The following is a 13,255-nucleotide window of genomic DNA, read 5'->3' as shown; positions in this document are numbered from 1 at the left end:
GCAAAACTCATAAGCATGTGCTTAAGTGTCCTGCTGAGTCAGGAGATATGGAAGGCCAAATGAGGCATGGAGAAGGGCAGGAGAGGAAACTTGGAGAGCTGGAAGATCAATAGATACATAGAGAATGGTGAGGGGGTCATGAATCTGAGACTTCCAGGCTTCCTGTTCTGGGAGGGATTGGAGAGAGCTGGGAGGGAAGTGTCAACCCAAAACAAACCAATTGTGTCATTTAATGAGAAAGTTATCGGATATCAGCTGTGATCATATATGAGAAACAGAGGAGAGAAACAACCGGTAGGGAGAACCGTTACTTTCACTAGAGAAAATTAAAAACAATGGACTGTAAAAGAACACATGAAAATTACATGCCACATCCTGCATTCCTTACTCACAAAACTTGCATCGACTTCCCTGGGACCTGAGCAAAGCACAGGTAAGGACCACAGGATTTGGTTCTGGCTTACGCTGGAGCCCCGGCTCTGGGAGGACGAAAGGTCGCAGATCCTGGCCTCCAGCCTGTGCCTGAACATCTACACCACAATTAAACAGGCCCTTAGTCTGAGCCCCACGAACCTGAGTCAGCTGGCATGGGCCAGCCATGGGTATTTAATTGCAGTATAGACGTACCCTTGTAGGCCCTGGTTCAGCAAATCATGTAAGCGTGTGCTTAACTTTATATGTGCTTTGCTGCATTGGGGCCATGTCACTTACATGAAATATAGATCACTACAATGTATATAATTTTACATGTTATCCCTGACAGCAAATATTAGAAAAATCATTGGGGGGGAGAAATTGAAGTGTCCCTTTTCTCTGCCCCACCCTGCCCAATCAATGAAGCTTTTTGGAATTAATTAAAACAATGAGAATTAATAATAGTGTGGCGTAGCACAGACTGTATAAGGGCATCATAATCATATGCTACACATCACATCCTACTGAAATGCCTGTCGGTGCAGCTATTACAGGTTCAGGTCAGTGTACCTAGAGCTACGTATCCGTGGGGCCAGAATTAAACGTGTCATTACTCTCCCAGTCATCACAGTGCTGGGTTTCTGGAGTGAATGTATACAGGGCTGGCTCCAGGCACCAGCCCAGCAAGCCGGTGCTTGGGGTGGCCCCTGGAAGGGGGCGGCACATCCGGCTCTTCAATGGCAATTCGGCGGCGGGTCCCTCAGTCTGTGTCAGAGGGAAGGACCGGCCGCCGAAGAATGAAGCGGCGGCATTAGAGTTCCCGATCGCGATCACAGCTTTTTTTTTTTTTTTTGCCTTTTTGCTTGAGTCGGCAAAAACTATGGAGCCAGCCCAGAATGTATAAGAAACGTAGTATCCTAACAGCAGTTGTAGCTGGGATTATCATATTCAGTACAATTTAAAAAAATATCAAAATAAAGAACACGGTCATAGATAAACTGAAAACCCAACTGTTACATCAAAAGTTGCATCAAAATTCTGATGCCCAGAGTTTGGAAATTGCACTAGAGGGAGAGTTGTTGGCAAAGATTGGTGAGCGGTAAAGTAAATACCAAGTTATCAGTGGTGACTTTTTTTAGTTTTATTCTTTAGTCTGTAGCAATGAACCCTTTCCAAATGCCTGGTCCCAAGATGGAGCACACCTATGACTCTGAAGAAGCTGAAGATCTAAGCCGGGAAGATGTCTTTACTGAACTGAGGGCATGGAGAGAGCATCATAACCAGTAAGAGTTTGGGATGATTCTAAATTATCTTACAATAAAGCAGGGACTTAGTGTTCCGTCTCCATAATAAGGCGAACTCTTCAACCACCTGGTGGTAGTTTTGGGGAATTGCCTTTAATTTTTTGTAAATTTATATCTAGGCAGGCAGAGACAACACAGTGGAATCTATTTGCAAACTCCACGCTTAGATGCCCCTTCTGCTGGAAACCTCATGGGAGTGAGAAAGGAGGAGGAAATCTCTGATGCATTGTCCATGTTGATCCTAGGGGAGGCCAAGATGTTCATGCTGGTTCTGGGTCTGTGAGCCCTCCCTCAGCCCACTTCCTGGCAATCTCCTTAAAGGGACATCCCTATTGAGGGGGCGGGTGGGAAGAGGAAAATTAATACAGCCTAGCAAAACTCCATAAAGCAGAAAGGGAAAGATGGACTCCTCCTTCCACAGCCACTACCCATGCCTAGCTCTCCTACTCCTCCCCCAGCCCAGCAGCTACTTCCCATCCCCTCACCACTTGCAGATCCCTGACCTCTGGAGTGCCCTCTGTGTGGCTGGTGGCAAGTTGTGAGGTGTGTGTGGGATCTGTGGGAAATTGTTGCCCTGCAGTTAACTGGACTCTCCTTCTACACAGGAAGGGCGATAAAGGGTGCAGTTAAAGTGTTTTCTTTTACCAGTAGGTAGGTTATTACTGGTCCTAGCAGTATTCTCCATTAGACAGTATGGGCAGGATTTGCAAAAGCAGTTGGCATTCGCCTAACTAAATGGGAGTTTTCTCACTGATTTCAGTGTGCTTTGGATCAGGCCACTTTATAGGCAAAATTCTTCTCTGGTCTGCATGGCAGTTCTCTGCCCCGGTATTCCATGCACCACGGGAGAAAATAATATTGAGCTGAGCTTCCTCCATGGATCTGAGAGGTGACTTATCCTAGAGATAAAAACGCCTTTATTTTGACTCTGATGCCCTTCCTTTAAATCTGTCATGTTTCACTTGGCTAATTAAAGGTTGGCTGAATCTGAAACAATAAAACACAGGCAGTTTAGGTACCTAATTCATGGCCCATTTTTGCATGTGAAAGGTAAGCCAATCCAGGTGAATGTAAATCCACGTTACCTATATTTGTCTCTTAACAGCAGCGACCCCACATGCATGTACAGTACTCAGAACAGTTCATGTGTACACTCCTCTAAGATAGCACAATGAGGGTCAGCTAAAACTGTAGAGCTTAACATTTGTCAGGTGTCTGCAAATCATTCAGATGGAGAAGGCCCCCCAGGTGCTGAAGATACACAGTGATGAGGAGGAAGATGAAGAATGCAGCCTGAGTGACAGCTGTGAGGATGAGCTAAGAGATACTTATAACAAGGACCTAATTGAAAGGATTTCACCAGATTCCTCCTGCCAGTCCCGTCTTTCCCAGTCCTCCTCAGGTACTGGTCTCACTTAGCCTTCTCACTTTCTAGGGAAGGGTTGACATGTATTACTTTTGTCTGTTTCTCCTCCAAGATTACACCTGTCACTTCTGTGGGAAAATCTGGAGGGCATGAATTAGGCTCCACAGCCACTTTAAAACCCACCACTGAACCCCCTTGGCATACATCCTCCTCGCATTGAAGGATAGCTGAAGAAAGAATGTAATCATTCATTGTTCCTCTCAGCTACATGGCTATGAGAAGGAATACTGGAGATGCAATACATTAGAATGTGTTTTCTTGTCACCCAAGCAGTATAATAAATTGCATTCAGTTAGGATATATAAGGCTGTATTTCTCTCCCAGAGGTTTAGTAACACAATTACTCAAAGGCCTTTCTTTTGATTGTGTCTTTAGCCTAAATTCTGTACATCAGTTAATTAGGTATAGCTTAATCTTTTTATGGCCAGCAGCAAATGGATCTCTACTAAATATAGAATCTTTCTAAGGATAAACATATACAACATTGCTGTGTCATACATAGGGCTCTTTGTTTTCAGTTTTTATTTTATTTAATTTTTACCCAGGAATTTATCAGTGTTTATTACCACAACAACAAAAATAGGTGAAAATCAGTGCAAAAAACTATTAATAATTTTTCTGGGTAAATATTTGGGTTCATTTTGGTGGATGGAAAGATGGAAAAAAGTATTCAGTAGATTAATGCTTTGAATTTCGTTCATCAATGTGGTTTGCTGCAGAACTAAAAGAGAACTCAAAACACAATGCCACCTGTGAGTTTAAGAAAACAATAGATCTCTAATCCCCAAATAAAACTTTTGATTTGAATAAACAGTTTACTGTTGTGGACTTAGAACTATTAGCCTATAAATATTTTCATTTAATAATTGGGCCACACCATTTGCAGCACATACACTCAACTTCATCCTTTTCTCCTGTTTTTTGAACACTTCTGAATACTTCCTTGTGTTCTGAAACATATTCTGATAGAGATTTTCGTTTTCTTCCCATTTTAGTGGATCAGATTTTTAAACCATTATCTGCTAACAGCTTGAAATGTGTACGTGGTGGGCGTGAGATTCATCAGTACGTTCAGATGTGCACGCACCTCAGAGCTTGTGTGCGTGCCTGTGTGTTTGTAGACTAGACTCATACATAGCCTTACTTCAACAGGCAGCTCTGCATATACACACAGACTAATGAATTATTGTAATACATACATCTCATGCAATGTATTGTATTTTCCTAATAAAACAAGTTATTTTTACATATTTGAATGATACAAAAGTAGGGTGGAAATCAGAAAAAAACAAAATAATACTTTTTGTAAAACCTGCGAATTTTTCGGTAAAAATCGGTTTAAACTGAAAACGAAGGGGCTTAGTCATAGATCATCATCAGGATTTTTCTCCTTTCACGTGTGTTACAGCTGGGGATCATATGAGCTGAACTATAAACAGTAAAAAGAATATACAAAAATATTTTTAACATTTAGGCGCTTTCCCTTATTCTAATGCTAACGTGAGAGCCTTGTTTGCACTTCTGAGTTAGGTAAAACTCAGTATCCCTTGATCTTCAATTTTCTTGTGCCTTAAACATCAGTGAGTTGGGATGCACTCCTCTGAAGTGCTCAGAGGCCTCCAATCTTATTGGAAGTAACAGGAGTTGAGGGGACTCATCACTTGATCCACTGCCAATTGAAGTGAAAAGCAGTCTTTCCAGTGACTTCAGTAATCATTGGATTGGCCCATTAAGAGTTAGGTGAACTAGCCATACCAGGAAATCAGTGTGCTTCCTTGTTGTGTTTCAGATTCATCACATGCCCAAGAAAGTGTGTTGCCCGCTAGTCTGAATCGTTCTCTGGTACCTTCTCCTCCAAAGTGCCCCTCACCTGCATCCATGCAGGGTGCTGCAGCTAGACCCTCAAAAGTAAGAGACATCAGGGTCAGACGTGTGAAAGTGCCCAACCAGAAAGAAGCAGCTCAACTGAAGGAATATCCCCAATCAAGAGTTAGCACAGAAATCGCAGCCCAGCTTGTGGGTGAAGAGATTGCTCTTCTGACTCTGCACAGCACACCTGCTGCACGTGAGGCCTCGCCATTGAGAGCTGAAGGGAGGTATTGGACCAGTGAGAGTGTTGGAAGGCAAACCAGGAAGCCTATTTCAGGACCAGCAGCTGTTGGATCAACAAGTGTCAGGTATGCTCAGTAGTTAGGCGACTTTTCTATGGAATTCTGGTAAGCATAGAAAAGACTTCACTGGGGGAGAAAAGGTGCAGCCCTGTTGACTCTGATGTATATTACACCACAGAGTACAAACTCTTAGCTAGATGGTATCTACCATGTACTCTGTAGAAAGCACTGCTTGGTATCTTGGTGACCTATGCATCATTTAGTCCTTCCAAAACTAAACTAGTACGATCTTACATTACTCATACCTTGGTTACTTCTAACATTCAATCTCGATATTAGTCACATCAGATACACATATTTTCCTTGAAATTTACAGTAATTTGCTTTAAAAGAAAGTTCAGGGGAAAAGTTGTTTCTAACAATAAAAGTGGACGTAAAGTAGATAGGTCTCATGTAAACCAAAGCTGGTTGTGATTGGACCCTTCTATTGTAATATCAGCATCTTATTGCTCATTTGAAACTTGGAGTTGCCCATAATGTGGAAATTTTGATTTCCAGGTAACATAATAGTTATGGTATAGTACCAACACAGGAGCTGTCCCTTGTACTGTTTGTTCGGGTCACTCCAAATGAGGGTGAGCTACTTTCTAAATCAGACAAAAGTTTCACTCTACAATCTAGCTCTTCAATTGCCTGCATGCTACTCCGTGTTCCAGCTATACCCAGGTAAAAGACATCTGCTGTGCAGGAAGGGAGGATTCCTACCTATGAAATGCTGGTGGACAATGATGACACAGCAGATATGAGGGGGGCCAACAGTGAAAGAGTTAAAAATAACCCAAAAAAACAAAGACCCAGTAAATTACATTTTCATATTGTGTCCTGATCTGTCTTCTCAGGATAGAACTCCAATATCAGCCTTTCTATCAGTCCTTCATCCATATGGAGACTCTGCAGATCTACAGAAATTGGCGAGCAGTCTAGTGTTCTCAAAACTAACTGAAGTAGCAGTGTAGACTCCTCAGAGAGTCCTGTTGTGCCAACCTTCCTGTTGTGCCCAGTGCTGGAAGTTCTTGGTGCAGTTCTTGGGTGAATCCAGGGGGCTCACTCAGTTCCCCATAACAATTTGTGCCATTTCATAATAGCAATTTTTTTCTTCCCTTCAGAGCCACTGTGGATAGGAGTCCCCCCAAAGTGATCAACCATCACCAGCCAGTTGTCTGCTCATCCACAAAAACCCCAGAGAGGTTCGCGCTGAGGAATGTGGTCCATCCTCTGACTGCCAAGGCTGCTCTGCAGAGGTTGCCAAGCAGGCCCAGTGTCTCAACAGCTACTCAGAGCAAGACACCAAAGTCATAGAAAATACCCCAAATAGCCGTGTATGTTGGAGCCGAGTCGGACAAGCCCACAGTGCTCAGTTGGAGTTTGTGTTCCCCACACTTAGCACCAGCAGCGCTGATGCTGTGTTCTGACTTCTTATGAGAGCTGAATACGTTGACGGAGCTGCACAAGCAGAGCTGTTTGAACTAACAGCTTGATTGGTCTCAGTTAAAGCTACAGCTGGCCAGAAATGCTTGCTTGAAAAAGCACCTTCTAATCTACTCAACAGTTGATCAACCTCTTATTAAATAAAAAGCAGCTATTTGTATGGTCTTTGTGTGCTGAAAGGGACAAGACTTGGCACACTTGGCTTCTCTGCATTAATCCCCAGCTATATTACTAGGGAGCCTGCAGTGATGCCCCACAGGAAAGTGAAAGTTTGCAGTCCCCTAGACTCAGTGCTTGGCAGCTGGCACCTGAGGGCCCTCAGTTTTCCCTCTTGCATTCAGCCCGCAAATACTCAAGCATGTGTCAGCCTGCTGTCATCTAAACAGGCTCATTGCATACGCTCTGTGGATCCTATATGTTCAACACACAAGTGAAACAACTGAGAGTGGAGGGGGGATTGCTGCAAAGACCAGTTTAAAATGATTGTATTGCAGATGTGTGTGTTCCCTACTCACCTGGGATAGCAGAAGTCCAACATGCAGGAAGTCTGTCTGATTTTAGCACTAATTTCCATTCTCCCACTGACATTTACCACTTCGATCTGTTTGTAATCTTTCATTGTTCCCCTCAGCTATATGGCTATGGGAAGGAATACTGAAGATGCAACTCATTGGAACATCAGTGTGTCAGTCTGCCGTGTCTCTGCTCTGAAGGAACTCTCAGCACTTCCCCAGGACTGCTGTTCTATGGCTAGACATCCCAAGTCTGAATTTCACCCAGCAACCTTTGTAAATAAGTTTCATTGGGTCCAGCTGGCTCCCTAGAAAACTTTGTCACCCTGACATTTCAGAGCAAATGAGTGACAAGCAAACAGACATGCAGAATCAAACATTCCCTGTTTATTCTTTCAGATCAGTTACATTTTCCAAATTCATGTGACTTCATTATTTTAAGTGATTCATCAGCAACAATGAAGTGGGTAGGGAAGGAGCAGTTCTTGTTTTCCATAGGGTATTTATTCTATGTTGGGGTAAGATGTAAAGCACTATGAGCTGATCTAAATGATTGCACATTGTGATATAGGTAAGAAGGACTGCAGTGTATGATCTGAGCAATGTCAGGTGTTCTCAAACCAAGCATCAGAAAATCTTATATTTTTTTTCTACCTTCAAATTAATATGTTACAGATATTTTCTGGGAAACAGTTTATAATACATTAAATTATGCAATTATCCCTTGCATAGTTTGTTGCCTTTGCCTCACTGCTAATATAAACGAAAGGAATAGGCTGTACCATAGAGCCCAAATCCTTCAACTTGGTCCCACTGCTCTGATACCCATTCCTCTTACAAAATAGTTGTGAGCAGAAGCCAAGTTCGCATTCTCTCAGTGGGCATAAGAAAGAACCATCGATCAGATACAATAAGTATTGAATGGCAAGCAGTTCCCCAAAATCATATGAGTGTTGGAGGGATTTCCAGGCAGTCATCGCCCAACAAAGTGCTTGTGTAGTTAAACTGGCATCTAAAATTGACTCTATGCCAGTGTCACTGACCATGAACAAAACAAATGGACAGTGTGGCTCAATCGGATAGAAGAGAGAAGAATGTTAGGGCCTGATTTTCAGAAGCGCACTCACACTCCTGGGTGAAGTCAGTAGGAGTTGCAGATGCTCAACACTTGTGAAAATCAGGCCCTGCTTATAAAAACTATTGTAAAAGTGAGTGGTATTTAGGACCACCTGCTCCAAATGGCCCCTAGCTACTCTCTCAATTTGTGCTTATGACTTTGTATGTGCAGAATCCTACATTCTCATGCATAAATGGGGTTTGGGCTTGCAAATCAGGCAACTGGGTTTGTCTGCCTGATCTGCACAGAAACTGGTCACCGATTTAGAAGCCACTTCTGCAAATGGCTATGGGATCTTTTCCAGGAAAACACAGGCTTGGTTCTGTACCATTATCATGCAAGGGGCCTCTCCACTGTATTCCTGTGGTGGGGGACAGGGAGAAATGATCAGTAATGTTTTTGTCTATGGACTGGTAAGTTAACAGGGACCATTGTACAGGAGTAGAGTAAGAGACATTTGGGAAGTGCCTTCGTGGGCTCAGTGGGAGCAATCCCTTCCATTTCTGACCTTTGTCGTCATTCATCTCAGTTATAGAGACCTTCTCTCCTGCCCAGTAACTCTACTGTCGTCAGATGAGGAACACATCACCTTACTCTTAGCCTTCACCATGGGCCTCCTGACTGGAAGGGTGGGAACTGGAGCCACCAAAGGCCACTCTACAATTATCTTTCCTACAGTGTCCTGACTTTGCTCTTTGTGGAGTTCTCAAGTGATAAACTTGTGGAGTTCTCAAGGATGTGCCTTGCGGGTAGCCCCCCCCCCCCCATTACTGACTCTTCTCCCCTTGCTGAAATAAGCCAAGTGGCAGCACATTCACTGGAGCAGCATGGCATGTATTTAAGAACCCGTGTGCAAGTTTCCTGTGTCACCTATTAATCAATGCATCATCTAGCAGGACAGTATCTCCTAAGCTGCATGTCAGTAGTGGTAGGTAGGTAAGCCATGTGCTTGAAGCCGTATTTAGATCGAGCACTCTTCTGTCCTATCAGTGCCACCGTAGGAATTGTTGTATCCAGAGCTGTCTTGAAGACCTGAAAAGCGAAGTTATCGTAAGTAATCGGCATGTTATAGCAGATGGGGAGTGCCACTGGGTACTTGGCTGGTGTTTGCCTTTCAAGCTCTAGTGAACACCACTATGGAGTTCATCCATGTCCAATGTTCTCTAATGGGAGGGATTTTTTTTATTCCCAGGAGCTTTAGGGTTGCCTCCTCTACTCTGAAATTCAGAGCCTAGTCCATCGTGATGGGTCTGCCTGCAGCTTGAAAGCTGCTCTTAGAGGACAATGACAGGAGTATGAATTTACTACGGGCCTTACTATGTCACATTGCTGCATCACGATGATGCATCTGCACAAATACTGCTGTGACAGAGGCTCATGACGCAGCATGGCACGAGGACAGATTATCCCACATGGACGCTCCAAACATCCACGATCCAGCATCCTGATGGCACAGAGTCATTATTTTAACTTTGGGGACACACACAAACAAGTGGTTGCCCATCTTACTGTGCTTCCCTTTTCTCAGCCTGCTGCTACAGTCACCTTACAGGAAAGTGGAGGTCAGGAGCAAACCCTCAGGAGTATAGAAGAGGGGGATTGTGCTTCACAGAGGTGACACACTTAGTCTGCCTGGACCCACGAATGGCTATGTTCCCAGTCAGTGTCACAGGAGACAAATGAACCATTCTCCCACTCTTCCATAAATAACACCCAGCTCTCATACATTGGTTTGCAGTTGCAGATCTCCAAGTACTTTACAAAGGAGGGTGAGCATTGTTATCCCCATTTTACAGATGGGGAAACTGAGGTAGGTGATGTGACTTACCCAAAGTCTCACAGCAGACCAGTGTCAGGGCTGCTGACTCCCAGGGGCCCACACTGCCTCCTTCCATATGTGGCATAGTTAACTTTTCACTCCCTGGGAAAATGCTAATTAATTCTAGAACGGGGTAAGGGGAGCTCAGATGACAGCAGATCCAATTAATAGTTGTTGGGGCTTAGTGGACAGTTTTCTATTACTGGTCTGAACTCCGCACTCAGCCTTCAATACATCCTTCCCCAGGGGCCTGGCCTCCTGAATACTACATGCAAGCATATGTACAATGGGGTTTAATGTGTAATGAGACCTGCAGAGCAGCATAACGCCAGCGAGAATGTAACAGCAGGAAGGCTAGTTAAAGAGAGGAAACTTGTAATCACAGCCTGACATACAAAGGAAGAAGATTGGTGGTCTCATCTCTCTTGCTAGCGGATGCCACATCAAAGTGGCAGAAACCACTGTACAATTATCAATCCCTGATTCCAGGGCTTGCACAGTGAACGGGCTGTTGCACATCAGGGCTGAGCTGTCCTAGCAGAGCTGTGGGGTCAGAAGCTGACACTGGATTTAGCTAGTGTAATACACCCTCCAGCTTTATAACTGCCAAAAAAAAAAAAATCCAGGGCCTTGTCTTATCAATCTACTAAGAAATGTCAAGTGGGATGGGATGCATGTGAGGGGGGTTCATTTGGATCTAATGGGAAATGAGATTAGCTGTGGATTTCTCTGTGTATTAGTTCCCTGATTAGAATCGTGCACTGGCCCCCAGTGCAATGGACGGATCTAAGGGGCCTATCCCATACTTTTCATATGAATCTCAGCAGAGTCCCAGTTTAGGATGCCAGTAATCACAGACAGGTCCCTTCAGTCTTGTAACGGGACAGGAACTGCTGATGCCTTTAAGAATCTTTCAGAATTAATGGGATTTGCTCTTTGCTGCCAAATTGATATTTACAGTCTAAGCAGGAGACGGGGGAAAGAACCGCCCCCCCCCTCCAGCCGTTAATAAATCAGCACCAAGGGAAGGAATTTTCTGCCAGACGGCTGAGGCTCCTCAGGACACAAGCTGCTCATTGTGAGTCTGTTCGTTTCCCTACAGCGCTTCCTCCTGAGCGCAGCAACAGCAACCCCTTCCCTCCTGCCACCTCTTTCCTCTTGCCTCGCTGTGACGCCTTCATTACAGGCTGCTCTGTCCTGGCTGCTTATCTGCTGCTGGCAAAGTCTGCATATTCCGGGGCTAGGTCATGCTCTGGCGCTGTCACAGATAATAGACGTATTGCACCTTGCTGCAATGTATTAACAGTCGCTGTATCTTTCTTCGTGCCCCTCACGGGCATGAGCAGGCCCAGGCAACGCTTGCCACCGGGGAGCAATGAATATCCTGGGACTTTTGCCCCCTCTACAGTCCCTGACCCTGCCACAGGGACTGATGGATGCACTGGTTAAGGGAGAACAATAGACTAGCCAGCTGAGGGTGCCGATTTCAAATGGCTAGCCAGGCCCTGCCTCCCATTTCCAGCTCTGTCTGACGTAATATACGCCTTAAACAACCCATCTCCTCCCACACAGCTCCCCTCCCTCTGTGTCCAGCACTGCCAGAGAGTTACTTACTCTGGGTTTTGGCTCTGCAGTTGGGGGCTGCCTTCCATGAGGAGCAAAATCCTCCTCTTCCTCCTCCTTCTCCTCGCTGGATGAAGAGCGTTTCTCCTTGACTGCCACTGAAGAGAGAACCCCAGAGACTTCAGTGGGAGAGGCGCGCTCTCATGAAAACACATTTGAATCGTGAGGAGACTTGGGGAAGTTTCCTAACTTGCTGTTTAGATTAGGTAATGCCAAAAGCCTCCACCAAAGCCAGGGCCGCAGTATGCTACGCACTGAGTGCACACCCAGGAAGCAGAAGCAGTAAATGTCAGCCAAGCATTTCAGCCTGTCCTAGGTGGGAAGAGCCAGGGGCCCCTCACAATTCCACCCATTATTCCCCCAAGGCTAGACATAGGTTTGGAAGCGTATCCAAAATGAGTCCCAAATGAGTGCCCTACGTTGCCCCAGAGGTGGCTGCATCTCACTGCTGGGTGAATAAAACCCTGACATTCTTGCTGTGTACCAGAATGGGGAGCTGGGTTGAAGAGTTTGTTTGGGGGGGTGTGACAGGGTAGTTTTCCCCTCAGGGCCGGCTCCAGGCACCAGTTTGCCAAGCAGGTGCTTGGGGCGGCCACTCCGGAGAGGGGCAGCACGTCCAGCTATTCGGCAGCAATTCGGCAGATGGTCCCTCACTCCCACTCAGAGCAAAGGACCTCCTGCCAAATTGCCGCCGCAGATCGCAATTGCGATCGCGGGTTTTTTGGGGTTTTTTTGCGCCGCTTGGGGTGGCAAAAACCCTGGAGCCGGCCCTGCTTCCCCTTAAGGGCAATAATGCCTCGTGGTCAGCCCACCCCACCAGGTGGCATAGCCCTTAAGGATCTGAGAAGTCCAGTAGATCTATAGAAGCTTCTGATGGGGGATACGGATGGAGAGGAAGCAGTGCTGGGACTGAGGGGTGTCTGGGAGGAAATCCCATCACTGTAGCTTTAAGAGATCAGGGCCTTGCCGAAAGGGCAGGGCAGGGCAATGCTAATCCAGAACTCACTTAGCTCCCAAGAGGAGAGCTGGGGAGACTCCTGCCTAAGGACGTCCTGAAAAGGAGCCACCCAGAGAAGACACCCGGAAGGGTTCCAGAAACAGACCGCTCCTGGGTGTGGGGACGCAGAGTCTCCTGAAGGAAGGAGCCAGAGATTGCTGGCTGGACTCAGCCCGAGACCACGAATGTCCCCGGGTGTATCTGAGTAAGCTCCTGCTTGTGCTTTTGGCTCTTGTTAATAACTGAGATCCTTGGAAAGGGGGGTGCACTTCGATGTAATAGGTCTGTCTGGACTCATTTATATCCCAGGCGAAGGGAAGTGAGGCGGGGCTCACCAGCTGGGCCATGCTCAGCCAACCAGGGATGCACAGGAGTGACCTCCATGCCATCACAGGGGGACTGTGGGAGAGTCCCAAAGCTGGCAGGGGAGGTGCAGCAGGGCGG

The 13,255-nt window shown here is 45.7% G+C and overlaps 2 protein-coding genes across 20 annotated transcripts in view; one reads left to right on the top strand and one right to left on the bottom strand.

Annotated features, from left to right (window-relative positions):
- The window catches only part of LRRC56 (leucine rich repeat containing 56), a 161,194-nt gene extending 153,212 nt beyond the window's left edge, over positions 1–7,982 (top strand). For all 18 annotated transcript variants that reach the window (XM_065591963.1, XM_065591964.1, XM_065591968.1 and 15 more), the window contains 4 exons: positions 1,567–1,697; positions 2,930–3,120; positions 4,934–5,321; positions 6,422–7,982. In XM_065591963.1, coding sequence (XP_065448035.1) covers positions 1,567–1,697; positions 2,930–3,120; positions 4,934–5,321; positions 6,422–6,614 — 903 coding nt within the window. In that variant the 3' untranslated portion in view covers positions 6,615–7,982. The remainder of the gene's footprint in view (positions 1–1,566; positions 1,698–2,929; positions 3,121–4,933; positions 5,322–6,421) is intronic.
- Positions 7,623–13,255, bottom strand: part of LMNTD2 (lamin tail domain containing 2) — a 69,445-nt gene continuing 63,812 nt past the window's right edge. For both annotated transcript variants that reach the window (XM_065591961.1, XM_065591962.1), the window contains exons 15-16: positions 11,806–11,912; positions 7,623–9,404 (exon numbers count right to left, since the gene is read on the bottom strand). In XM_065591961.1, the coding sequence (XP_065448033.1) occupies positions 9,258–9,404; positions 11,806–11,912 (254 nt within the window). In that variant the 3' untranslated portion in view covers positions 7,623–9,257. The remainder of the gene's footprint in view (positions 9,405–11,805; positions 11,913–13,255) is intronic.

The sequence above is a fragment of the Chrysemys picta genome, chromosome 4, assembly GCF_011386835.1.
Source record: "Chrysemys picta bellii isolate R12L10 chromosome 4, ASM1138683v2, whole genome shotgun sequence".
NCBI classification, from domain to species: domain Eukaryota; kingdom Metazoa; phylum Chordata; order Testudines; family Emydidae; genus Chrysemys; species Chrysemys picta.
Note: the sequence above shows the minus strand (reverse complement) of the source record. Positions and strands in the feature narration are given on the sequence as shown.